The sequence below is a fragment of the Mesoplodon bidens genome, assembly GCF_964165515.1.
Source record: "Mesoplodon bidens genome assembly, chromosome: 2".
NCBI lineage: Eukaryota > Metazoa > Chordata > Mammalia > Artiodactyla > Ziphiidae > Mesoplodon > Mesoplodon bidens.
Genome location: NC_138177.1, coordinates 143,556,709 through 143,582,510, shown reverse-complemented (window position 1 = coordinate 143,582,510; position 25,802 = coordinate 143,556,709). Strand labels below are relative to the sequence as shown.

General features: G+C 38.7%; 1 protein-coding gene across 5 annotated transcripts in view; it reads left to right on the top strand.

The window, feature by feature from the left end:
- Window positions 1–25,802, top strand: part of OSBPL9 (oxysterol binding protein like 9) — a gene marked incomplete at its 5' end in the record, with an annotated part of 168,637 nt that overhangs the window by 82,659 nt on the left and 60,176 nt on the right. For 2 of the 5 annotated variants that reach the window (XM_081224123.1, XM_081224122.1), the window contains one exon: window positions 15,400–15,476. In XM_081224123.1, the coding sequence (XP_081080249.1) occupies window positions 15,400–15,476 (77 nt within the window). Of the gene's footprint in view, window positions 1–15,399; window positions 15,477–24,933; window positions 25,139–25,186; window positions 25,268–25,375; window positions 25,484–25,802 lie in introns of those variants that run through there. The other 3 variants (XM_081224124.1, XM_081224126.1, XM_081224125.1) reach the window with 3 other exon arrangements.

The window sequence follows — 25,802 nt, the reverse complement described above, 5'->3', positions numbered from 1 at the left end:
CATTGCTGTGTCACCAGTGCCTACCTGCTAAGGACACATATGCCCTCAGTAAATACTTTGTTGAATGAAAGTGTAACTTTGGAATATGTCAGGGTAAATACAATTGTTTAAGAAAAATATGTGGTGTTATCCCACTGTAGGAGGCTTCAGGGCTTCAGATCCCTGAGAAAATAGTCTTCAGTTAAGAAGAGTCACAAGACCAGCAACTTAAGCTTGAAAAGAAATACTCATACATGGGGACCAGTGTCTGACTTTTACTTACACAAGGTATACTCTGATTTTTTAATGGGAAGACTATGAGTAGAATATGACTGAAGTATATAAATTGACTCTTGACCATGTTCTTTGTATTGAAGTTTCTAGCCATCTTGCAGCACTTTCGAATGTGAACCAAACTGAGTCCTTTCCTTTCAGGAGTCTACATTTTTAGGTTAATGAGATATATCAGGGTAATGCCATAAATGCAATGTACAGTTTTAGTAATATGGACAGGTTAGTTCATGGTGGACAGAGAGAAGGAAATCTGAATTATAGGCTATCTGGAAAGAAATGCCCTTTCCTAGCTTTATATGTAGACACTAGAATTAAGCTAACATTATTGTCTGATATATTTTTTAGCATGATTTATCATCATTAAGAATTTCTTTTCATGTTTTTTACACTTTGTTCTTAGTGAATTGGTTTAAGTATAGTGATTTGATATAAATTATATAAGTCCTAAATTGTAGGGAGGGCTGAATCAATGACATGTTACTATATATCTAGATTGTATTTTATAGGATAGAGTTAAAGCTTGTGGAATGCACCGAGTTTATGTCTGAGTTTATACTGCAGTCTGGTCTGGAAATATATACTTTCCTAAAGAAAGGTGAAGATATTATAGTAACAGCTAACAGCTGCATATAGAGAAGGAAGCTTATTGCTAGCTCTGTGCCCTGAGCAGAATTCCTTGGAAAGCTACTGGAGACAGAGTGAAGCCTTTAGAAAGGTTCCCTAGGAATAGCTTAAGATTATAATGCAGTAGTGCCTCTACTATACTTTATATCCTGAAGACATATTTGCATATATATTACATTTTTTCTTTTCTTTTCTTTTCTTTTTTTTTTTTTTGGCTACACTGCATGGCTTGCGGGATCTTAGTTCCCCGACCAGGGATTGAACCTGCGCCCTCATCAGTGAAAGTGCAGAGTCCTAACCACAGGACCGCCAGGGAATTCCCTACATTTTCTTTTTTTTTTTTTTTTTTGGTGGTACGTGGGCCTCTCATTGTTGTGGCCTCTCCCGTTGCGGAGCACAGACTCCAGACGCGCAGGCCCAGCAGCCATGGCTCACGGGCCCAGCCGCTCTGCGGCATGTGGGATCTTCCCGGACCGGGGCACGAACCCGTGTCCCCTGCATCGGCAGGCGGACTCCCAACCACTGCACCACCAGGGAAGCCCCTTACATTTTCTTTTTAAGTTTAAAGGGTGTCCCTGTTCTCTGTCTATAAGGAATAATACCTGTGTTCAGAAAACTAAGAATTTATTTAAAGTAACATAAATCAGTCATTATAGTTTCTTATTAATATGATTTTGATACTTTATTAGGCCACATCTATTTTGGCCTTGTTTGCCTTGGAAGTGGACAAAAGAATTAAGTAGCAAATTTTGTTTTCTTATAGATATATTTTATTTGCCCTGCTTTCATTTTCTTCCTGAATTTTCTAACATGTATTAATTTTTCCCTGGCTTTTTCCTTTTATTGCCTAATTCAAAAGTTGAGTGATTCTGTAACAGCATTCTTTTTTTTCTGAATAACCCTGAACCTTGGTAGTCAGTGAAAGTATTTTTGAAGTTCTATCCAGTTGACCCTTGAACAACATGGGGTAGGTGTCCCGGTCCATTGGGCAGTTGAAAATCCGCCTATAATTTATAGCCAGCCCTCCGTATCCATGGTTCCTCCATATCTGTTGTTCCAAATCTGTGGATTCAAACAACTGTGATTCATATTATTCACTGTTTTAAAAAATCCATGTAGAAGTAGACCTACACAGTTCAAACCCATGTTGTTCAAGAGTCAAACTGTATTTATTCTCTTGAACTAACACTTGGCTTCAGCTTCTCAGCTTCTTGCATTAAAGATGTGTTCTACTTTTTGGCTTCTGGAGAGGGAGTATTTTCTAGCAACATGTATACTAACTGTAAAAAGTAATGAATTCAGTAAAACTTTTGATAATAAGATTTTTCAGGAGGTCAGGTTTACCAAATTTCAGGACTCATTGAATCTGGGTCTCTTCAAATCCCAAATAATATTTTGCAACCCGCCATTCCCAACCTGTTTTTCTTCCTGTGTTCTCTATGTTGTGAAATAGCACTTCCATTTACCTAGTTAGCCAAATTTGAAGGCTTCTCTTTTTCTACATCTGCATCCCCTACATTTCCCCTACATCACATGAATAACCATGGCCATTGGATTCTACCCTTTTTCTATTCCTTCAGTCACTTTCATAGTCCAGGTCTTTATCACTTCTTACTTTCACAGTTTCTGTGTGGATCCTTTTCAACTTCCTTCTCTCCTTCTTTCTGGTCTTTTTTCTGCCACAGCTCCCTCCTTATTGATGTCTAGGTGAGCTCTCTAAAACCAACATATTCCTAACATTTTTTTCTCCCCTCCTTAGTATTGTAAGTCTTAAAGATTGAAAACTCAAATCTTAATTTTTCTTAAATTCAAGATTAAGGAATAGTGACCCCTTTACTAAAAGCTGGAGTTAAAATAGTTAGGACACATCTTCTGCAGGAGCTAAAATTATTAGGATATAGTTACATACAAATTTGGTGAGAATTTTCAGTTACCAGGAATAACTTGACTTGGAAGCATGTGGTTGTAGAATGAATTGAAAATAACCCATTAATCTATATCGGATTTTCATTGTCTGCTTTGACGGAATCAAAGATATCCAGTTGCCCAATACAATGCTGACTCTGTCCAGGAGAAGCACAGTATTGCTTCAGATAGTCAAAGCAGAAGTTGTGGCGGAGAAAGCCTTTTGTAAATATTTGCTTGTATTTTATTCAGCAGTTTGGAGACTTCAGCTAAAACTGTTCGTAAATCTTTGAGGGAGCCAGTTATGGCAGCTTTAAAGGATACTAAGCAAAACTAATGATTTGTTAGGAAAGCCAACCTATTTTTAGATTCCAAATATAAAACATGGAACCATACACTGAATAATGAAATCATTACTCCTCAGTTAACACATATTTATTGAATACGTATTTGCCTGGCATAATTCTAGGGGCTTGGGATACATAAATAAATGAAACAAATAAAGATCCCTGCCTTTGTGGAGCTTACATTTCAGTGACAGGAGACAGACAGTAAATAATAAACACATATGAATATATACAAACATATGTGTGTAAAAATATACACATTTACACATGTATAAATATATATAAAAGAAGGGATACGTACAGTAAAGAAAAGAAAATGTACAGCAGGATATGGGGAACAGGGAATGCTGGGTTGGGGGGCCAGGTTTTAGTGTATGCTGGTCAGGAGACTTCATTGAGAGAGTATCATTTGAGAAGATGACGATTATCATTTGTCTGGTAATTATGAGTATCAGTTAGTTGCTAAGAACATGTCAGGCTTTGAGAATTAAGAAAATATGCATCAGATTGGGAAAATAACCATTTTCCCAAACAAAAAACATTAGTGAGAAGAATGACATTGTTTTACATTTTTGTAAATCTTTTAAATGTCTGGTTTAATAGAAGATGGCTGGATTCTCATATCTACTTCTATGTTTAGTCCTTTGTGATATGTTGTTTTGGTTGAAGTATATGAAGAAAATATAGCCTCATACAGATATATAGCTAGTAAAGGGAGGAGGAGTGTTTTAATAGCCTTTTCAGATAATGTGAATATTCTTCTTTGGTACTTGACCAAAACTCAACAAGTGATAGTTTCTTAAAGGTTAGTTGCAGTGTGGAATCTGAAACTATAACAATGAAATTTATATATGAAAATACTCTATTACATTTAAATCCATTGGTCTGTCTGGCATTTTGAATGGATCTTTCACCCTATGTATGATCCTGTAACATCATGCATTGGTCATATACAAATCTTCCAAGTATTGACACATTTCATTATATCACATAAAAAATTATATTTGTTGATATTGTCCCAAACTCATCAGAAAAGGCTTTAAGTATTGAAAATCTGTCAAAGTCAGAGTGGCTGGTGAATACAGCTTTTCTAAAATGCTAATGTTTGCTTGGAAGCCTGAATACTATAATTGGCAACAAATACTGTCAAATGACAACAAACGACAGGTTATTTTCAGGGAAATGTCTGCCAAATACCCCAGTGTGAATAATAGAGTTTGTCAGTTGTTCTGTCAAGTAAGAATCATATTCTCTGAGAAAAGAGCTGCTTAGTTCACAAGTCAGACAATTGCATAAGTGCTTTTCCTTGAAATAATCATTATACTTTGATATACAGCAGCAGTGCTTTATGTTTACTTCCCACTTGTCACACAGACTATTTAAAAAGCATATACTCAAGGGTCAAGATGTAATAGTAATTTACTGTTTCTTCAAGGGCATTCTTGAGTGAAACAGGGATTTTTTTTTTCTTCTAGTACATGGTGGTGGAGAATATAATGACTACAAGTTCAGTTTGGTGCCATGGCCTCCATTTGTGCTGAGGTGCCAGCAGTTTCACCACCATTGCTCTTGCACCATTGGTGCCAATGTCAACATAGTGAAAAACACAGATAGCGTTTTAGTATTGTCATGAAAACAGTTTTGCCCTAAGGACCCCTCGACCTCCTTGTACTCCCAGTGTTGTTATATATGTTATTTCACCCGATTTTCACAGTAGACCTTTGAGGTGGTTGGTGATGTTTACCCCTTTTTAAATTTGTGTATATAACTAGTTATTAAGTCCTGTCCTCCTGAGGTCACACAAAAGTAGTGAAACTGGGACTTGAATCCAAGTTTTCTGATTAGAGTTTTGGGCTCTTGTTTTTCTCTATTTCAAATACTATCTCCAAAGTGGAAAATTTATACTGTTATCTCTTGAGAAGGACTTTGTCTAGTAAGAAGGGCATGGGATGAGGCTTAACAGGGCTAGGGTTGCTTGAAGCCTAGAGACTTAATTTTTACTGGCTTCTTTCTCAGTGGTACATCATTGCAAAATACCAAACTTTTCTGTTTCTCTATTCTGGAAAATAAGGAAAATAATAATACCTATCTCATGTAGTTGTTGTGAGGATTTAATTAGTTACTACATGTATATTTAGACATAAGTGTCAGACAGTGCTGACACATTAAGTGCTCAGTAGAGTTAGCTTTTATTATTTCACGGATAGAGACAGGACTTGGGCATTTCAGTGGAAGGAACAACTTGAGCAAAAGCTGGGAATTGTGAGTCATGTGAATAGTAAGTACAGTGTAACTGAAATGTAATGGTTTGTGGAGGAGTATATTGGGAAGTAAGAAAAGGTAGATTTGGATCTGCCAAATTGCTGGACCAGAGCAGTAAACTCAAAGTTGGGCCCCTAATGCCTAAGACAATGACTGGTGTATGGCATATATTTATATACTACCTGAGCATGGGAACATTTGAATAAATTAAAAGGAGAGAGCAGATCCCGTTATCATGAGGAACATATATGGAGAAGGTGACATTTCAGTGTAGCACAGAAGAATGTATAGGATGCTAATAAGCAGGTATCAGAGGCTCTTAGAATGGGTGAAGATAACACCTCACTAAACAATACGCTACTCAACCAAGTGATTGTACTTTCCAAGAGACGAAATTGCTTGAGATCACAGACTGTCTTATCCTTGCTCATAACTCCAACATAGTACCTGGTGCGTATTGGGGCTCAGTAGGTATTTGAGTAGTGTCTCAGCATTTAATCTTATAAATATGGTTTTGCATGATGTTTTCATTTCACAACAACTTTCAGAGAAAAGAAGGGCTTCCTGATTATAGAGGCTAATTCTTCTTTTTGCTTCAGTTACAAGACAGGCAAATAACCACTTCCTTTTGCAAACAAGCAGTAGTTTATTCATAGTTTGTCATATGTCTTAAAGGAGAAGAAAATATGATGAGGAGGACAGATTCCTAAATAGTGGGATCAGGAATGGTAAGGTATAGGAGTTTTGGAAACTTGTTTAAAAATCTACTTTAAATATGTACAATGTAAGAAATATAAATAGATATGTAATAAAAGAGCTAAGATTATAGAATCCTGAAAATGTAAGTATTTTACTTACTGGTTGAACGTTGTTTCTCTTTCTGTGTGTCTTATATTGTTTCTATATAAGCCAGGCATTATTGCGAATTAAGAGTTACCAATAATCTCTTCCCTACTTATTTTCTCTAATTATTTATCAGATTATTAGTAGAACTTGTTTTCTCTTAAGGCTGTATGTGATAATAATAACATACATTTTTAAATTTTATTGAAGTATAGTTGGTTTACAATGTTGTGTTAATTTCTGTTATACAGCAAAGCGATTCAGTTATACATATATATATATTCTTTTTCATATTCTTTTTCGTTATGGTTTATCACAGGATATTGAGTATAGTTCCCTGTGCTATACAGTAGGATCTTGTTTATCCATCCTATGTATAATAGTTTGCATCTGCTACCCAAATTCCCACTCCTTCCTTCCCCCTCTCCCCCTCGGCAACCACAAATCTGTTCTCCATATCTGTGAGTCTAACATACTGATATTTTAGTTTATGTCAGGTACTGTGGTAAATATTGTACAGATTAATTATCTCATTTAAACCTCACAACAACCTTATGAAGTCTAGGTATTATTGTCATGCCCATAGGTAGTATTACCATCCCCAGATTATAGATGAGGAGAGTAAACCTCAGAGAGTTTAAGTGAGTTGCCCAAGGGCTGGGTGAATAAGGTAAAAGCTGGGTATCAGAGCCCTTCTTAGCCTTTAAACTATACAGTTTAAGAGATACTGAAAAGCAATAGCTTTGTGGGGCTTTGAGAAGTGTTTTCCAAACCATGGATGGCAATCCATTAGAGGATTGTGAAACCTGTTTAGTGGGCCAAGATAAACATTTCTTAAAAAGTAAAGTACAGCAGGGAAAATACCAGTGCTTATGGCATGTAGTAAGAGCATACATTTTTTTGTGAATCTAATGTTCAGTTTTACATGTATACGTGTATGTGTTTATGTGTTTGTGAACTGAGACCATGTTATAAATGTATTTCTTATTGTGGGTCACAGCCAAACAAAATTTGGACCCCACGGGCTAAGAGAATGGAAAGAGAGCTTGAAAAATGTAATGAAGAGGAGAGGTAGGTGCTAGAGAAGGAATCATAGAGATAAGCTGAATGTATAAATAACATTATAAAAAGAGGGAGGAAGAGTTAACCTATATAGATTTGGGGAAAATAATGTACTATCTATAAATTGTTTTAACTAATTCATTAAATTGGACCCTTTTAGCAGGGGTTCATTCAGAGTTAGTACAGCTTTAATTTTACTTCTAGAGAGCTGTTTCTGCAGGTGGATTGTGAATTGTGTATATCATTACCATATTTTTATTTCTCTAATCAACAAATAATTTATTATGATTGAATAATAACCAGATATCTCATTGGTGCTTCATATCCACAAAGATATTTTTCCTATTAGATACAGTAGGGTAGAGGTTTGTTTACTGCCTCTTGAGAGAATGGGAGAAGGTTGGCTAGGTTAGTCAGAATAATAGAATATTGAATTTTCAGCTGGAAGGGACAATTTAGTCCAAGCCTCCATTAAAAAAAAAAAACTATCGTAAAAAACACATAACATTAAATTTATCATCTTGAACTTTTTTTTTTGTTTTGGCTGCGTTGGGTCTTCATTGCTGCGCACGGGCTTTCTCTAGTTGCGGTGAGCGGGGGCTACTCTTCATTGCAGTACGTGGGCTTCTCATCATGGTGGCTTCTCTTGTTGCGTAGCACGGGCTCTAAGCGCGCAGGCTTCAGCAGTTGCAGCACGCGGCCTCAGTAGTTGTGCCTTGTGGGCTCTAGGCAGGCTCAGTAATTGTGGCGCACGGACTTAATTGCTCCACAGCATGTGGAATCCCCCCAGACCAGGGGTCGAACCCATATCCCCCGCATTGGCAGGCAGATTCTTAACCACTGCACCACCAGGGAAGTCCCTTAATCATTTTTAAGTGTATAGGTCAGTAGTACATATTCACATTGTAGTGGAGCAGATCTCTAGAACTTTTCATCTTGTGACACCGAAACTCTATACTTGCTAAACACTAATTCCTTCTCCCTCTTCCCCACCCCCAACCCTTGGTAAACACATTTCTACTTTCTGTTTCTATGATTTTGACCACTTTAAATATTTCATATGAGTAGAATCATGCAGTATTTGTCCTTTTGTGACTGGCTTATTTTGCTTAGCATAATGTCCTCAAAGTTCATCCATGTCATAGAATATGACATGGTTTTCTCCTTTTTAAAGGCTGCATAATATTCCATTGTGTGTATCTTACACATTTTCTTTATCCATTCATCTGTTGATGAACATTTGGGTTGCACCCAGCCCTTGGCTATTGTGAATAATGCTGTGATGAACATAGATGTGCAAATATCTCTTTGAGATTCTGCTTTGAGTATTTGTGGTATATACCCAAAATTTAAATTGTTGGATCATATGGTAATTCTATTTTTAATTTTCTGAGGAACCTCTGTACTGTTTTCCATAGTGGCTGTACCATTTTACATTCCCACCAACAAGGGCTCCAACTTCTCTGCGTCCTCGCCAAGACATCTATTTTCTCTGCTTTTGATAGTGGCCATCCAGATGGATGTGAAGGGATTATCTCATTGTAGTTTTTTTTTTTTTTTTTTTAAAGATTTAATTTTATTTATTTTTGGCTGTGTTGGGTCTTCATTGCTGTACACGGGCTTTCTCTAGTTGTGGCGAGCAGGGGCTACTTTTTGTTGTGGTGCGTGGGCTTCTCCTTACAGTGGCTTCTTTTGTTGCAGAGCACAGGCTCTAGGCATGCGGGCTTCAGTAGTTGTGGCGTGCAGCCTCATTAGTTGTGGCATGCGGGCTCTAGAACGCAGCCTCAGTAGTTGTGGCACGTGGGCTTTGTTGCTCCATGGCATGTGGGATCTTCCCAGACCAGGGATCGAACCAATATCCCCTGCGTTGGCAGGTGGATACTTATCCACTGCACCACCAGGGAAGTCCCTCTTGTTGTAGTTTTGATTTGCATTTCCATAATGATTAGTGATATTGAGCATCCTTTTATGTTCTGATTGGCCACTTGTATGTCTTTTTTGGAGAAATGTCTATTCAAGTCCTTTGCCCATTTTTTTTTTTTAACCTTAAAATTTGTTTTGGTTCTGAAGAACCTAGGGGCAGGACAGGAATAAAGATGCAGACGTAGAGAATGGACTTGAGGACACGGGGAGGGGGAAGGGTAAGCTGGGACGAAGTGAGAGAGTGGCATGGACATATATACACTACCAAATGTAAAATAGGTAGCTAGGGCTTCCCTGGTGGCGCAGTGGTTGAGAGTCCGCCTGACGATGCAGGGGACATGGGTTCGTGCCCCGGTCCGGGAAGATCCCACATGCCGTGGAGCGGCTAGGCCCGTGAGCCATGGCCGCTGAGCCTGAGCGTCCAGAGCCTGTGCTCCTCAATGGGAGAGGCCACAACAGTGAGAGGCCCGCGTACCGCAAAAAGAAAAAAAAAGAAAAAAAAAAAAGAGGCATGAAATAAAAGATGTGGAGGACCTTTACTGTTAGACAGGGAGATTAGGTACATTCAGTAGGGTATGGGAGAATGTTGAGGTTTTTGATGGAAGCAGCCTTGCAATATAAGCTCAAATCTGAGTGAGGTGTGCAGGCTGCATTCGAGTTAGCAGAGTTAAGCACATGTACTACTTTTGTGGTGATGTTTTGTTTACAGGCATGAGACTGTATGAGAGCTTGAATGAGCATGTTGTCAGTAGGGATGGAAAGAAAGGGTAGAGAGAGGAACTATGTCAAGGAAGGATCTGGTGGTTGTTTGTGAGGAGGTGGCAGATTTAAAGGTGATTGCTATTGGTGCCCTGATGGCAGTGAGAATGGTGCCTCACATCACGCCCCAGACGTTTCTCAGTTCAGGCCTCATTCTCACAACCACTTCCTAACTGGAATGCCACCTCTGTCTTTGCCACCTTCAGTTTTCATTGTCCACAGTGCTGCCAGATTGATAATTTTAATATGCAAGTTAGACCGTGTCACTCTCATGCTTGAAATTCTTCAGGGGCTCCCCATTGTCATAAAGTCCATTCACACTCCTTGGGATGGGATCCTAAACTCTTGCCATTTCCTTTTCCCCTGTCAGCCTACTGTTCTAGACACATTGAAACCAGTTTCCCAGTTTTCACCCTTTTCATGCTTAAGTGCCTTTGTTAGTGTCTTTCCACTTTCAGGATGTGCTTATCTTTCTCTATTTGACAAACTAATTACTATTCTTTAAGATCTAAACTCCTTAAGGAGTTCTTCCCTGATTTTTCATTCATACCCTTTGGTGGTGACATAAGCCATGTATTTATACAGATAAATACAAATCTGTCCTTTTTACCAGATTTTTGAGCTCCATGGAGTCAGGGATAAGTTATAATAAATGCTCAACAGTGATGATAATAATATTTACTGCTTATTGAGCACTCACCTTATGCCATTTACCTGTCCAAGCGTTATATTTGGACTAACTCATTTAATGTCTGTAATAACCTTATGGGATAGATTCTATTACTGTCCTCATTTTACAGATGAGAACACTGAGACTTAAAAAGGTTAAGTAACTTGTTGAAAGTTGTATGGTTAATAGACAGCAAAGTTCAGAGTTGAACCTGGACGTTCTGGCTCTGGAGTCCATGTTCTTTAATTTCATATGTCACACTTGTTTACCATGATATTCTCTAAATGGTGTCTTTTGATGAACCCAAATTGTTAAGTTTGATGTAGTTAAATTTATGTCATTGTCTTTATATCTTGTTTAAGTTTTGTACCCTGTTTAAGAAGCTTTCTTCTATCCCAAAGTTATGACGATATTCTCCTGTTTTACCTTCTGGAAAATGTATTGTTTTTCTTTCATATTTAAGAATTAAGGAATCACCTGAAATTGATTTTTATGTATAGTACAAGGTAGGGTCAAGTTTCATTTCCCCCCCATATTGTCCTAGCACCATTTATTGAAAGATTGTTCCTTATTGTTCTTTGGAACCACACTTACCACAAACCAAGTGTCCATATATGTGAGTGGGTCTGTTTCTGGGCTCTGTTCTGTTTCATTGGTTTGCTATTTATCCTAGCTCCAGTACCACTTTTTCTTAACTGTTGTAGCTTTATAGTAAGATTTTATATGTGATAGAGTAAATCCTCTAAGAATGCTTCTCTCTTTTCAAGAAAGCCTTTGCTATTCTTTACCTTTTGTACCATTTTGTCTTTGTATTGTATTATATTGGTTTTTTTTTTCTTTTTTTTCTTTTGGGCCACACTGCATGGCCTGCAGGATCTTTAGTTCCCCAACCAGAGATTGAACCCATGGCCCCAGCATTGGAAGTGTGGAGTCCTAACCATTGAACCACCAGGGAATTCCCTGTATTTGTATTTTAGAATCAGCTTGTCAGATTCCCCAAAATGCATTTTGGACTTTTGATTTGCATTGCATTTAATCTATAGATCAATTCAAATATTGTTATAGTATTGAATCTTGCAACCCATGAAACAGTATTTCTGTTTATTTATGTCTTCTTTGATTTATTATAATAATGTCTTTAAAATACAGTTTTTAAAAATTTGAAATAATCTCACACAAAAAAGTTGCAAATACAGTACAAAGAACTTTGCCCCCCGCCTCAGAACTATTTGAAAGTAAGTTGTTAACTGGATGTCCCATCACCCCTGAATGTTTTATTATTATTATATATTTCCTGCAAACAAGGAAGTTTTCCTGTATACACACTATGCAACCATTCAAATCAGGAAATTAACATTGATGCATTAATACCATCTAATCCTTAGACTCTATTCAGGTTTTGCCAGTTGTCCCAATAATGTCCTTTATAGAAAGAGAATCTGGTTCAGAATCACATTTTGCATTTAGCTGTCGTGTCTCTGTAGTCTCCTTCAGTCTGGAACAGTTCCTCTGCCTTTCCTTGACTTTTATGTCCTTGACACTTCTAAAGATTATAGGCTAATTATTTTGTAGAATGTCACTCAGTTTGTTTTTTCCTGATGTTTCTTCATAATTCAGATTATTTATCTGGCCTGAATATCACAGAAGTGATTCTGTGTTTTTATCACAGAATTTCAATTTGTTCCATAACAGTTGACATTTACTGTGATAACCTGATTGAGATGGTATCTGCCAGGCCTTTGTTGTTAAATTTTGTCTTTTTCCCTTCTTAATATTTTGTGGGGAGGTATTTTGAAGCTATGCTGAATCCCATTCCTCAACAAACTTTCAATTTATGTGTATCAGTAGTAACTCATGGTTTCCTGTTTTGCTCAACGGATTATAATTCTTTACTATCATTATTTATTTTAATGCTCAAATTATCCTTGATTTGGCCAGTAGGATTTTCTTTAAGCTGACTTCTGTGTTCTCTTGACATGTTCCTATCATTCTCTGAGTATTTTCTTCCTTACTTTCTAGCACAAAAAAGAAGTTCCAGACTAATTTTCTATCTTCCCTGACCTAGTCCCGGAATCAACCATTTTTCCAGGGAGCCTTAGTTCCTCTTAATGGAGAATAGTATTTAGAATCAATACCTGCTGCTAGGTGTACTTACTGCTGTTGGCTGTCATGGTGCCCAGGCCCTCTCAGAGCTAGGAAACGTATGAATGTAATATACATGTGTACATAAATGTGTATTCATGTCCATATTTCCATATGTATTTATTTACATAAATATTGAAAACCATGAGTTCATACTGATACCTCTATTTCCAATCTAACATCACAGAAATCATTCTGGTTTTCTCCCTTACCACTTTTCTAACTATTAATATTTTCCAACAGTGAGAAACCACACTGAGAACCACACTGAAACAGTGAGAATATGTTTACTCATTTGATCAATCCTTCTGTATGTAATTAGTTTCCCATCATCACCCACTTCCTTGTGTGCATGTCACCCTCATTACACTCAGCCTGGTAAACCTTGTGCCAGGCTGACCCTGCCCCCGACAATGTGGACTCCTTCCTCACCTTTCTTGGGCTCTGACTCTCCATGCTGCACTTTTCTGTGTAGTTTCCCTCTTCATCCTGCTGGCTTTGATACCCCGTGCCAGGTTGTCCCTTGGCTTGATGTATATGCCCTCCTTGTGTTGCTCAGGCTCTGATGTCCTGAATTGACCCATTTGGTACAATACTTTTAACTAAAACACAGAGCTCATTTGATTTTTCCCTTCTAATGCCCCCTTTCTGTTCCAGAGTTCAACCTAAGATCCCATATTGCATTTAGTTATGACAGTTCCTTGTTCTTTTCTTGTCTTTCGTGACTTTGACATTTTTGATGAGTATTAGTTATTTCGTAGATTGTCTCTCAGTTTGGGTTTATCTGATGTTTTCTCATGATTAGATTGAGATTATGTGTTTTTTGGCAAGAATACTACAGAAGTGATGCTGTTTCCTTCTCAGTGGGTCATATTGTGCGGGGGATGGTATGCATCAAGACATTTGTTACTGGTGATGTTAACCTTGATCACTGGATTAAGGTAGTGTCTGCCAGACTTCTCCATCATGAAAATACTGTTCTTCCTTTCATAGTTGATAAATATATTGGGGGAGATAACTTTGAGACTCTGCTAATATCCTGTTTCTCCTCAAATTTTGCCCACTGTTTTTAGCTATCAGTATGCCATTGGTGGATCTTGCCTGCAGTAATTATTGCTGTCGTGTTTGTCTGAATGTGATTTAAAAATTTCTTTCATCCCTACAATACTTATGAATTGTAACTCTTCTGAAGAAAGAGCTGTGCCTTCTTCCCTATTTATTTACTTATTCAAGTAATTTATTTATATCAATATTGCACTCTTAGATATTTATTTTATTCTATGAATTATAATTCAGTACTATCAGTTATTCTGTTGCTCACATTCTTTAGGCTTTGGTTATTGGAACTCCTTCAGGTTGGCTCCTGTTTCCTTTTGACGTGCCCCCATTCTTTTTCAGGCACTTCCTATGTATGTATGTATGTATGTATGTATGTATGTATGTATCTATCTATCTATCTATCTATCTATCTATCTAAAACCCTGAGTTCATATTGATACCTCCCGTTCTAGTCCAACACCACATGGCTCATTCTAGCCTTCTCCCTTTCCTTATTTGTAACTTTTTTCCCTCGGACAGTGAGAAACCTGGTTCTCATAATCTACAATACATTCACTTGTTTGTAGTTACAGAATTGCTAAACTATACTCCTGTGAAAACCAGATTTACAGTATTCGTGCAGTTTTTGTACAGTGTTTGTGTATGGTTATGTTTTGGTTTAGCCTTGCATTACCTAGTTAGAATACTGTTTTCAAAGTTAGTTGGGTTTAATTTTTTCTTCCTCATACCCTTCTTTGTGATTGTCTTATTCATTTGTAATACAGTTAGATTAATTTGTTACTATTTATATTCTGTTCTGGGTTCCCCCTCCCCATCCTGGTTGATTTAAAATTATTTATCTAGGGGGAGAGTGTGTGAAATGTTACTATGGTTCTAAAGAGTCTGACTATATAAAAAACAATAAATTCAGAGAAGTGTTGCTACCTCTGTATCCCTACTAACTCATTCCTGTTTTCCCTGATTTCCATCCTTTCCCACTGTGCTTTGTAGGTAACCAGTCTCTTTAGTTTATAGTTCATCCTTCTTCTATTTATTTTGCACAAACAAGCAGATGCATGTATATTTTCTTATATCCTCTTCTTTCTTCTTTTTTTCATTTAATAGTGTATCTGAAAAATCACTCAAAAGTGATCTTCCTTGTTCTCTTTTTTACACCTGCATTGTACTCCATGGTTTGTTCAACCACCTTCCTCTGTCTGAGTATTGAGGCTCTTTCCAATATTTTGTAATTATAAGCAATGCTACAGTGAATAACCTTGTTCATATGTATTTTTATATTGTTGGATGTTGCTTGATTTTTTGCATACTCAACCAACCTTGTATTTCTGGAATACACTCAACTTCGACTTGACATACTACAGTTTTATAAAGGACTTTTGCATGTATTTTATTGCATTAGAATTGCCTTAACTTCTTTTCTCTCATAATAGTCTTGTCAGGTTAATATCCAAGTTATGTTGACCTTACAAGAGTTGGGGAGTATTCTTCTTTTTCTATTAAGGTTTTAATTTTTATAAACTTTTATTCCAGCTCGTGATGCTGATGAGCGAGAGAAGTGGATCCATGCCTTAGAAGAAACTATTCTTCGACATACTCTTCAGCTTCAAGTAAGAGTCTTTACATGGCTTCTGGATAGTTCATTAGGTTTTTTTTGTTTGTTTTCTTTTTGTTTTTTTTAAATAACTGATAGGATATAAGGAAAACTTTTAATTTCTGAGTTGTTTATTTTTGCCTTTACAGTGTTATAATATATAGTAAAGTTATAGTCATTTTCTTCTGCTTAAAACACTGATTTTTGTCTAGAAACAAGACAGTGCAAGGCAATGTTGAAAGTGAAATGCTATGTTAAAATTAAAATGTGCCAAGTTCATTTTTAAAATTTAATATCTATAGTTGGTTATTGGTATAGCCAAATTATATAATAATGCACAATAATAGATAAGTGCTGAGAAGTTAACCTACTTTTCTTGTTACAGGATTTGGCAGTTACCATGTGTGTTGGGTAGTACTCTTAGGGATGAAAGTGAAAGAAAAAACCCAAACTGGTTTAAAAGAAAAAAGCACATCTAGCTTGGGTGTGGTTTGAAGTAGGCATTTAAACAATGTCATGAGGACCAAGATCCCTCATCTCTATTTCTAGGTCTTAGTTCTTCTGGGTTGGCTTCATTTTTAGATAGGTTCTCCCTTTGTGGTAGTAAGATGGTTGCAGCAATTTCAGCCTCCCATTGGTGGAACTCCAAATCTATAGGAGGCTATTGCTCTTTCTGGATTAAGAGGATTAGTGCTGATACCTCAGCTTCAATCACTTTCCCGGTCCTGACCAATCACAGTTTCATAGCCGTATGTTCTTCCTCTGGAAATGGGATGTTACCTGCTTCATCAGAAACACGTAGCTTGTAGAGTAGAAGGTGGTCCCCCCAACCCCCTTGCCCCCAAGCAAAGTCAGAATAGGGAAGAAAAGATCCTAGGTAACAAAAACAACAAATGTCTACTCTACCATACTAAAGATAGTCTTCTATGTTTATTCTCCACTGAAAGAGCTTGTATTGTGGCATATAGAGAGGACTTTATTTTATTTTGATTTACAGGATTGAATCCTAGAAAGCTGATGATTTATAGTCCTTTATCTCTACTTACCTTGTTCAGGAATTGGCTTGATTAGACAAGTTAGTATAGGACACCCCAGGTCCTATAGCGAACTCCCCATCACTTTGAAAGTTATTCAAACAGAGGCTTAAAAAACATTACATGAGGAAGTTGTTTTTAAGAGACTGTAAGAGATGAATATGGAGTTGAATTAGGAGATCTGTAAGTTTCTGTGAGCTATGCTTTTTAAAAGCAACTTCATAATTTCTATGAAGAAATTCTATGAATTCTTTTTAATAAATTTCTTCATAAGTTTCTTTTTTTTTTTTTTTTTTGCGGTACGTGGGACTCTCACTGTTGTGGCCTCTGCTGTTGCGGAGCACAGGCTCCGGATGTGCAGGCTCAGCGGCCATGGCTCACGGGCCCAGCTGCTCCGCGGCATGTGGGATCTTCCCGGACCAGGGCACAAACCCGTGTCCCCTGCATCGTCAGGCGGACTCTCAACCACTGCGCCACCAGGGAAGCCCCATAAGTTTCTTTTTAATTTAGGCAGTTTTATAAATAACTAGCATCATTTTAGCAAATTTGTGATCCAGTAAGAAGATAAGTATTTTAAGATTCCGATTAGACTGAATGTGGCAGATGAGATTCCCTCTACAGTTGGTTAGACTGATATTCAAGTCTCTATGTGATCTATTCTCAGACTGCCTTTCTAGACATTTCCACTTCTGTACCCCTACACAAACCTACTAGAGTGCTGCCGTTTACTTGCTTTCCTCTGAACACATCTTTTCATTTCTGGTCTCTACATTCTTGTACATGATGCTCTGTCTCTCTGTAATGCCATCTGCCTCCACTCTGCCTTTGCATTCTGCCTCTTTTCTTCAAAGCCCAGTTCAGAACTGACCTCTTCTGTGGAGCTTCCCCTGACCAACCCCTCCTCCCCCACCCCCCAAACTCAGTGATCTCTTTCCTTTGAATGTCATACTCATTGCACAGTTCACTGAGTCCTTACTATATTCTTTTTGTTATCCTTTGAAGTATGTATAATTCCCACCTCGTCGGTTAGGATGCAGACTCCTTAAGGTCAGGTACTTAATTTGATCCAATTTTAGAATATATGAGCTTTTGCTTTGAAGAGAATTTACATGTCTTTGGGAATAACAAGAAGAAAAAGATAATTTTGGGAAGTCTTAGACTCTGATAACTTTGATATTTTAAAATACAGGTAATAAAAAGAGTTATTTATATATATATTTTTTTTCTAACGTTAATACATGCAGAAGATGGGACATTTAGAAGTATGTAATTAAATGTTAATTTGATTCGCAAAAAAAGTAAAGATTTTCTTCCCAGAGATGATGAAGTATGGTGAAGGACTTGACTCTGGAACCAGAATGTCTTGGTTTGTATCCCAGTGCCACCACTTATTCTTGACATTACTCTGAGTTCCAATGTCCTCATCTATAAAATGAAGATAATAAAAGTACCTAATTTATAGGGTTGTTTTGATGATTAAATGAGTTAAATGTAAATTTGCTGAAATAATGCCTAGCTATAGTAATAATTTAGCAAATTTTAAGCCATTACTAATGCAACTACTATTCTTACCATTCCCACCCCCTGTACATTCTAAATGGTGCTCTCAATGGCATTCTAAATGGTGCTCGATAAATGTTAGTTAAATAAAGAAATAATTGAAGGCATTAATGAACAAACACATGATGTATAGATTGCTTTTTTTTTTTTTTGCGGTACGCAGGCCTCTCACTGTTGTGGCCTCTCCCTTTGCGGAGCACAGGCTCCGGATGCGCAGGCTCAGTGGCCATGGCTCACGGGCCCAGCCGCTCTGCGGCATGTGGGATCTTCCCGGACTGGGGCACGAACCCGTGTCCCCTGCATCGGCAGGCGGACTCTCAACCACTGCGCCACCAGGGAAGCCCTAGATTGCTTTTATATTGCTCTTTATTGAGAACTTTGAGATGTATTGTTTTCCCTGGCCTCATTAGATTTTATTTTTGTATCATGTAGGAAAGTAGATGTGTTTTGTTTTTCTCCCTTGAAGCCCTTTGTTTCCCAAAGGAAATGATTGCAATGTAGATGTGTCACTTCTTCCACAGGTAAAATGGTATGAAGTAGCCAGTTACTTGGGGTTCCTACAACAAAGGAAAATTCCACTAAGGAATGTTGCCAATTTTGTTGCTGTTACTGAGGGCAGACAAATTTCTGGCTCCTAAATTGGAATTTAGGATTCAAGGATTCATTTTTTTAAATAAATTTTGTTGTAATAGTGGTGGCCTGTCTATCTTGAACTCTTGGGAAACAACTAAAAACAAATGATCCAGTTTTATAGATGCTAAAGATTATTCCTTTAACTGCCAAAAATATATTTTAACTTTGTTTTTATGGAAATCTTTTAGAACTTATATTTTCCTGCCTTCTCTTTATAAAAATAAAGTTTAAAACTTAAAAAAGATAGTGCATGCTCAATTCAGAACATATAGAGAATACAGAAAAGTTATTTATTTGGTAAATATTTATCAGACACTTATGTGTTCCATGCACTATACTAGTTGTAGGGGATATAACTGTGAATAAATGACATATTGTCCTTGTCTTTATGGAGCTCAGCCTAGTATAAAGAAGAAAATAAAAATCATGGGAATTGAATTTTTAAAAAACGACAGTAATGTCATAAGTAAATCATGCTTCCAAAAAAAACTTAGCTATGTAGAAGTATATAAAATAAAAGCAATAGTCTTTCCTACACCCCTTCTTTAGAGAAAAACATAGAGTTCCAGTTTGTTAACATCCTAATCCTAATGTAAAGTTAGTGTGCCTAAAAGCTGGAGCATTTAAAATGAAGAGTAATCACACAATACAAAGCCGTTTTATCCATCTTGTGGCAACGAGCTCTGTACTTCTAACCAGTTTTGGCAACTCACGTGGTTTTAATGAAACCTGTAAGTTGTTTCAGAAGAAAGTTAAATGACCAATGCAGAATTTAACTGTAAAAATTAGGGCAATAGCACCTTTCTCATATAATTTAAAAATTGGATGGTACTAAAAGGCTTATAATAGAAAAACATTAGCCTTCTGCCCCTCTGCTTTCTCTGTTCTCCTTGTTAGACTACCCATTTTCAACCTTTTTAGCTGTGTATACTGCTATATTTGTAGTGTAGTACCTGGCATTTCATTCATTCATTAGACATTTATTAAGCAGTTAATACATGCCAGTCTCTGTGTGAGGAGATGCTAAAGATACAGTGATGAATAAGCAGTACACTATCATAATCATTGTGGGGTTGTGTAGAGGGTATTCATTCCTAACCTTGAACCAAATATTTTTTGTTTGTTTGTTTCATAATGCATTAAGAATTGCAAATAATTTATATAGAAACTTCTGGAACATGGTGGTCCTGATCACAAGTTAGGGACTGCTTCTACTGTATGCCAAATGGTATATTTATTCCATCTGGCTAAATTTTCTATGTGAAAATTTATTGGCTGACTTTAATTTTGAGACTTCTGGGTACTGGTCAGACAAAATAGTGGAGCTACATATCCTGCTTCCAAGAGTTGTCTTTTAATGTTGTCTGCTCTAATCATTTGGCCTAAGTTGCTAGGCAAATTCCTAGGGAAACTATGCGTTTTTTTCCCCTATTTTTGCTTCTTCTTTTCATCTGTTGTAATCAAAAGTATTTGTCATCTGTCTCTAAAATGACATCAGAGTAGAATGTGATTTATAGGTAAACATTACTGGACTCTCTAGCAGAAATAATATTTTTGAAAGTAGTACATAAATTCTGTACAGTTAAAATGCTCTTTTCATCTTAATAGCTATAGGTAAAGTTGGCCTATTTTTTAGTCAATAGACTTCCTGTCATTTTTAAAGATCCACCCTAACCCTGAACCTTAGTGTTTTGATTTTTCTCAGATTGTGTTTTATACATTTTTTGTGAGATGCAGCAAGAGGGAAATTTGGAGGTGTGGTTTTTTTATTTTTAAGTTTTTCTTGTTTTGTATTTGTTTTTCAATCTTTTCCTCCAGGTTTATTGCGGATAATTTGACATAGATCACTGTATAAGTTTAAAGTATACAACATGATGATTTTTTAAGAATAAATTTATTTATTTTGTTTTATTTTTGGCTGTGTTGTGTCTTCGTTGCTGCACACGGTGAGTGGAGACTACTCTTCATGGTGGTGCACGGGCTTCTCATTGAGGTGGCTTCTCTCGTTGCAGAGCACGGGCTCTAGGCGTGCAGGCTTCAGTAGTTGTGGCACGTGGGCTTCGTATTTATAGCTTGTGGGCTCTAGAGCACAGGCTCAGTTGTTGTAGAGCACGGGCTTAGTTGCTCCACAGCATGTAGGATCTTCCCAGACCAGGGCTCGAACCCATGTCCCCTGCTTTGGCAGGCGGATTCCTAACCACTGCACCACCAGGGAAGTCCCCAATGATGTTTTTTATGCTTCTTAATCACTATATTCCATTCTTTTCTTGAACAACAAAAAAAATTAAGTATCTATTTAATTTAATCGCTTAGTAGCTTTAGTTATGTAGTTTGAAGATAAGTATTAGAGACCCCTTTGATACATGGGTTGGAAATCAGTTGGCATATATGACTTTAAGGCATTGGTCACTTAATTTTCTTCTAAAACAACTTGTAGATTTCTTTAAAAACACTTGAGTGTTTTTAAACATAAATTTGAGTTTTTTTCAACACAAATTTGCTTAGAAGTCCTATAGTTTCTTGGGATAAAATGGGTATGTTGCCTTGTATTGTTTAATTACTTTTCATTTTAAATGCTACATCTTTTGTGCACACTAACTTTACACTAGGATTAGGAAAATGAGAATTATATGTCTGTAACACAGTTATCTCTAATATGAAATCATGAAAAGATAGACTCTGGACTGTAGCTATATTATTAAGAGGCTGTCATAAGTCATATTCTCTATTGCCATTATACAAGTCTTAACACTTAAATCTATCAAAAGAAACCCTAATTATAACTGGTTCCACTAAATTTTTACTAGGACTTAACTATTTACACTACACTGTCAAAAATGATAGTGCCTTAGATTTTGAAGCTACTGACCCATGATGATGATGATGATGGAAGATTTGGAGGACACTTTTTTAAAAATCTGATATTTTGGTATGTACTGTGTTTTTTTTTAAATAAATTTATTTATTTTTTGGCTGCATTGGGTCTTTGTTGCTGTGTGTGGGCTTTCTCTAGCTGCAGCGAGCGGGGGCTACTCTTTGTTGTGGTGTGTGGGCTTCTCATTGCGGTGGCTTTACTTTGCTGCGGAGCACAGGCTCTAGGCATGCGGGCTGCAGTAGTTGTGGCACATGGACTCAGTAATTGTGGCTCGTGGGCTCTAGAGCGCGGGTTCAGTAGTTGTGGCACATGGGGCCCAGTTGCTCCACAGCATGTGGGATCTTCCTGGACCAGGGATCGAACCTGTGTTTGAACCGTGTCGCCTGCATTGGCAGGTGGATTTTTAACCACTGTGCCACCAGGGAAGTCCCACTGTGTACTGTTAAATACAAAGTCCTTGATGACCCTATGGGTCTTTCTGTCTTCTTGTGGAGTGAGAAAGAACACATGAAAATCTCATGAAAGAACTGGTAAGCAGGAATTACATAAATTAGTATTATGTCTCTTACAGGGTCAATTAGTACAATATATAGACAGAATTAGAGGTGTAGGCTTTTTTGCCCCTTGGCATGGAGAACTGTTTGATCAGCCAATATTGAACTAAGCCCTCTGAGCTGCTCTGGCACAAAATTAACTGCTAGAAAAGCAGATATTAAAGGAAAAATATAAAGGGTGCTAGTGGAGGTTCTTAGACATTGACCTTGTCCATCTGGCAAAATTAATGTATTTTTCTCTATCACTGCTTATAGTTTAATTGATGCTTATCATAGAATTGATGTTTATTTTCAGACTCTGTTACCGTAGGAAATCCATTATTGAGCACCTAATATGTGCCAGGCATTTGGCTAAATTGAGGCTTTGATGAACAAAATCAGATAGTTTCTTGCCTCTTTACATCTTACAGTCTAGTGGTGAACATAAAACATTAAAGAAGTATGCAGACAGATAGAAAACCTTCAAGTTGCAAACTTTCAAAGATGCAAACGTGCATCAGTCGTGAGTGAAATCGCAGTTTGCCCTCCGTGTCCTATTGCTGATGATCCTTCAGCTCTACCATCTCCCAGCTCCTCTCCCTCCTCCAGTCAGTAACTCTTCTTGCCTGTTCACTCGATGCCAGCCCCTGTATGCCAGCTGTTGTACTGTACTACTGTACTTTTCAAGTTACTGTACTGTAAGATTAAAAATGTTTTCTTTATTTTTTGTGTTTGTTTTTTATGTATTATTTGTGTGAAAAATATTATAAACCTATTACAGTACAGTGCTATATAGCAGATTGTGTTATTTGGGTACCTAGGCCAACTTTGTTGGACTTACGAACAAATTGGACTTGAAAACACGTTCTCGGAACGGAACTCGTTCGTATGTAGGGGACTTACTGGAGCTGTAATAAGTTTTATAAAGGAGCGTTGCATGGGCTATGAGAGCATAAAATAGGAAGAATTCACATAGGCAGCGAGGAAATGATGATGAGTAGAAGTAAATTAAGTGAAGGGTGGGGATTGGGGTTTCCCTGGTGGTGTAGTGGTTAAGACTCCGAGCTCCCAATGCCTAGGGCCCGGGTTCGATCCCTGTTCAGGGAACTAGATCCCACATGCCGCAACAAAGAGTTCACATGCCACAACTAAGGAACCCACCTGCTGCAACTAAAACCCGGCACAACTAAATAAATAAATATTTTTTAAAAAGTGAAGGGGGGGGATTAGTTTCAAGGGGACAGTGTAAAAGACAAAGTAACCACAGGGGCCGTGTGCCAAGGCCCTGAGGTTAGAAGGTCCAAGGCAAATTGAAGAAACATGAAAAAGGCCATTGTGTGGAGTGCAGAAATTGAGGGAGTGGAAGGTGTTAAGATGGAGCGAAGGGCAGGTAGGGCTAAACCTTGCACACCATTGCTGAATGCTGAGTTGTATCCTAAACACAATGGAAGGCAGTTGAAGTTCTTTAATGGGGCTGGGTGGGGTGAAATGGGAGTCATGACTTTGGTTTTGGAAAGCAACTACTGTGGCCATAGTGTTGAGGGTGAATTGGAGGAGCTTTAAGAAGCAGGACTACTTTACTAAGGAGATTGTTTCAAGAGGCTGGGACCTGTAATTGAGTGGTGGTGATGGAGAGGGGTAGAACTGAGATTGTATTCAGGAGGTAAAAATGGCAGAACGTGGTGATGGATTGAATGTGGAATGAAGAAAGTGTCAAGGACTGCCAGGTTTATGGTTCGCATATCGAGTGGATGGTAGTGGTTTTCATTTACTGATACAGGGAGGACTGGAAGAGGACCCGGCTTTTGAGGAAGGGGGTGCGGGAAGAAGAGAGTGCATTTGGTATTGGACGTTTTGAAAAAAATTGCATAAAACAAAACTTAAGGGATCTTTAACACAGTGCAGCAAGCATCTATTGAGCCTTATGTGCAGTGTACAATATGCTAGTTGTAGGGGCTACCAGTAGAGCTACAAAAATTAATTAGATGCTTAGTTTAGTAGAATTACAGGTATATAAATAACCATAAGGAAAAAATAGTAAAAGCAGAAGGTAATTGTCCTCCAGGTCAGTAAGTCAGTCATTTATTTACGTCTGTGATTTCCTGCATTTTGGATGGTTCTCTGCTGAGGTCCTCAAAGTCCGAACTTTCCATCTAATTTGAAGTTATGCCATTTGGATTCCTGAAGCATCTTCACAAGCCACCTACATTCCTTATGGAGCTGTGTCACAACAGCAAGCCCAGTGTTTCCCTGGATTAATAAAATAAAACAGGTACCCCTGCTTTTGTGTATTGATATAGTATCTCCTCCTCCCCCGCCTCGTGACACAAACACAACTTTTCGGAAGTAGGCAAGAGCAGTTATCCAGATGAAACTTGGCTGCACAGCTGCCAAAATATTGGATGTCGAGCTAGCAGCGGGTGGGTGTAGGTGCAGCACGTTTACGTCTGTGACCGAGTCCTTCCCCAGTCGCCACCCTATGGGAATCTCCGGGGCCGAAGCCCCGAAGCCTCGAAGCCTAGCTGAGCTCCCTCGAGCCACGAGCTTCCTTTCCTGCGGGCTGCATTGGCGTGCCGGGGCGGCCGCGTGTCCCGAGGCACAGGTCCGAGCGTGGGAGCAGGCCCGGGCCCCGAGATGAGCCCTGGGCCCAGCGAGGAAGCGGCAGGGGAGCCGGGCTCTCCGGATGCTCGCCCGCTGCGGGCGGCCCCTCCTGCCTCTCCACCCCAAAATTGGCCTAACTGCCAATCGTCGGCCACTCACCTCCTTTTCAGCAGGTGACCCATGGCCAATCGCCAGGGGCCTCTTTGCCAGGAGGCTGCAGGGCCAGCCAATCGGGGCGGCCCCTAGGCCTGGGGCAGGAGTAGGGGAAGAGGGGCTGTCCCGGGGGACCGGCTGAAGCTGACCGGACCGACTGCGCGTCAGCCCGGTGATCCGGCGGAGGGAGGAGAAGAGGGGGTGCCCGGAAGCAGCCCTCGGCTCCCTCCCCTGGAGGCACAGAGGGCGGGGGCCTTGGCGAATGGCTTTCTTGACGGCTGCTTGCGGAGTGAGTAGACCCGGAGGGTCTGGGAGAGGGGCCGGCTCCCACCCCTGAGTCCCCAGGGACCCTGCTGCCTGCCCGGGCCGTGGGCGCGAATGTCGTTCTCTCCCTGCCTCCTTCCCGCCGCGCCCTGGGGTGAGTAGGACGACGTGGCCGCCCGAGCCCTCTCTTCTCTGGGACTCTCCTCACTTCCTCCGCCGGGATGGTTGGAGGCAGAGGCTAGGGGCCTAATTCTGTACTACTGAGAAGTCATTCGCCACCAAACCAGTCTGGAGAGAATCGCTTCCCCTTTGTCGATTCATTTTCGTGGAACTCTGTTTTCCTTTCGAAAGCTGTCTCAAGATACTAAACGTAAGAGTTAAACTTTCTCTTAATGTGAAAGCCTAAGTTTGACCAGTTGCCCATTAATAGAATTTCCAGTTGCGGGCCAAACATTTTCTGTTGTTTCAGTTTTGGCTCTGCGTTCTTGTCTGGCCCAGTATTTTTGTGTGTAATAATTATGGGTGCTATTATTTGTGAGTGTGAGTGTGGAGAAGGGGGAGGCAGGTGGTTTATGCTTTTTGGGTAGCTTGTGCAAAAATAGTGAAAACTTTGGAATAGTTGTAGGGGGTTCTCGTAAAAACTGCAGGGAAGGGTTTAGGTTCTCAGTAAGCTTGGTTATGGAATATTG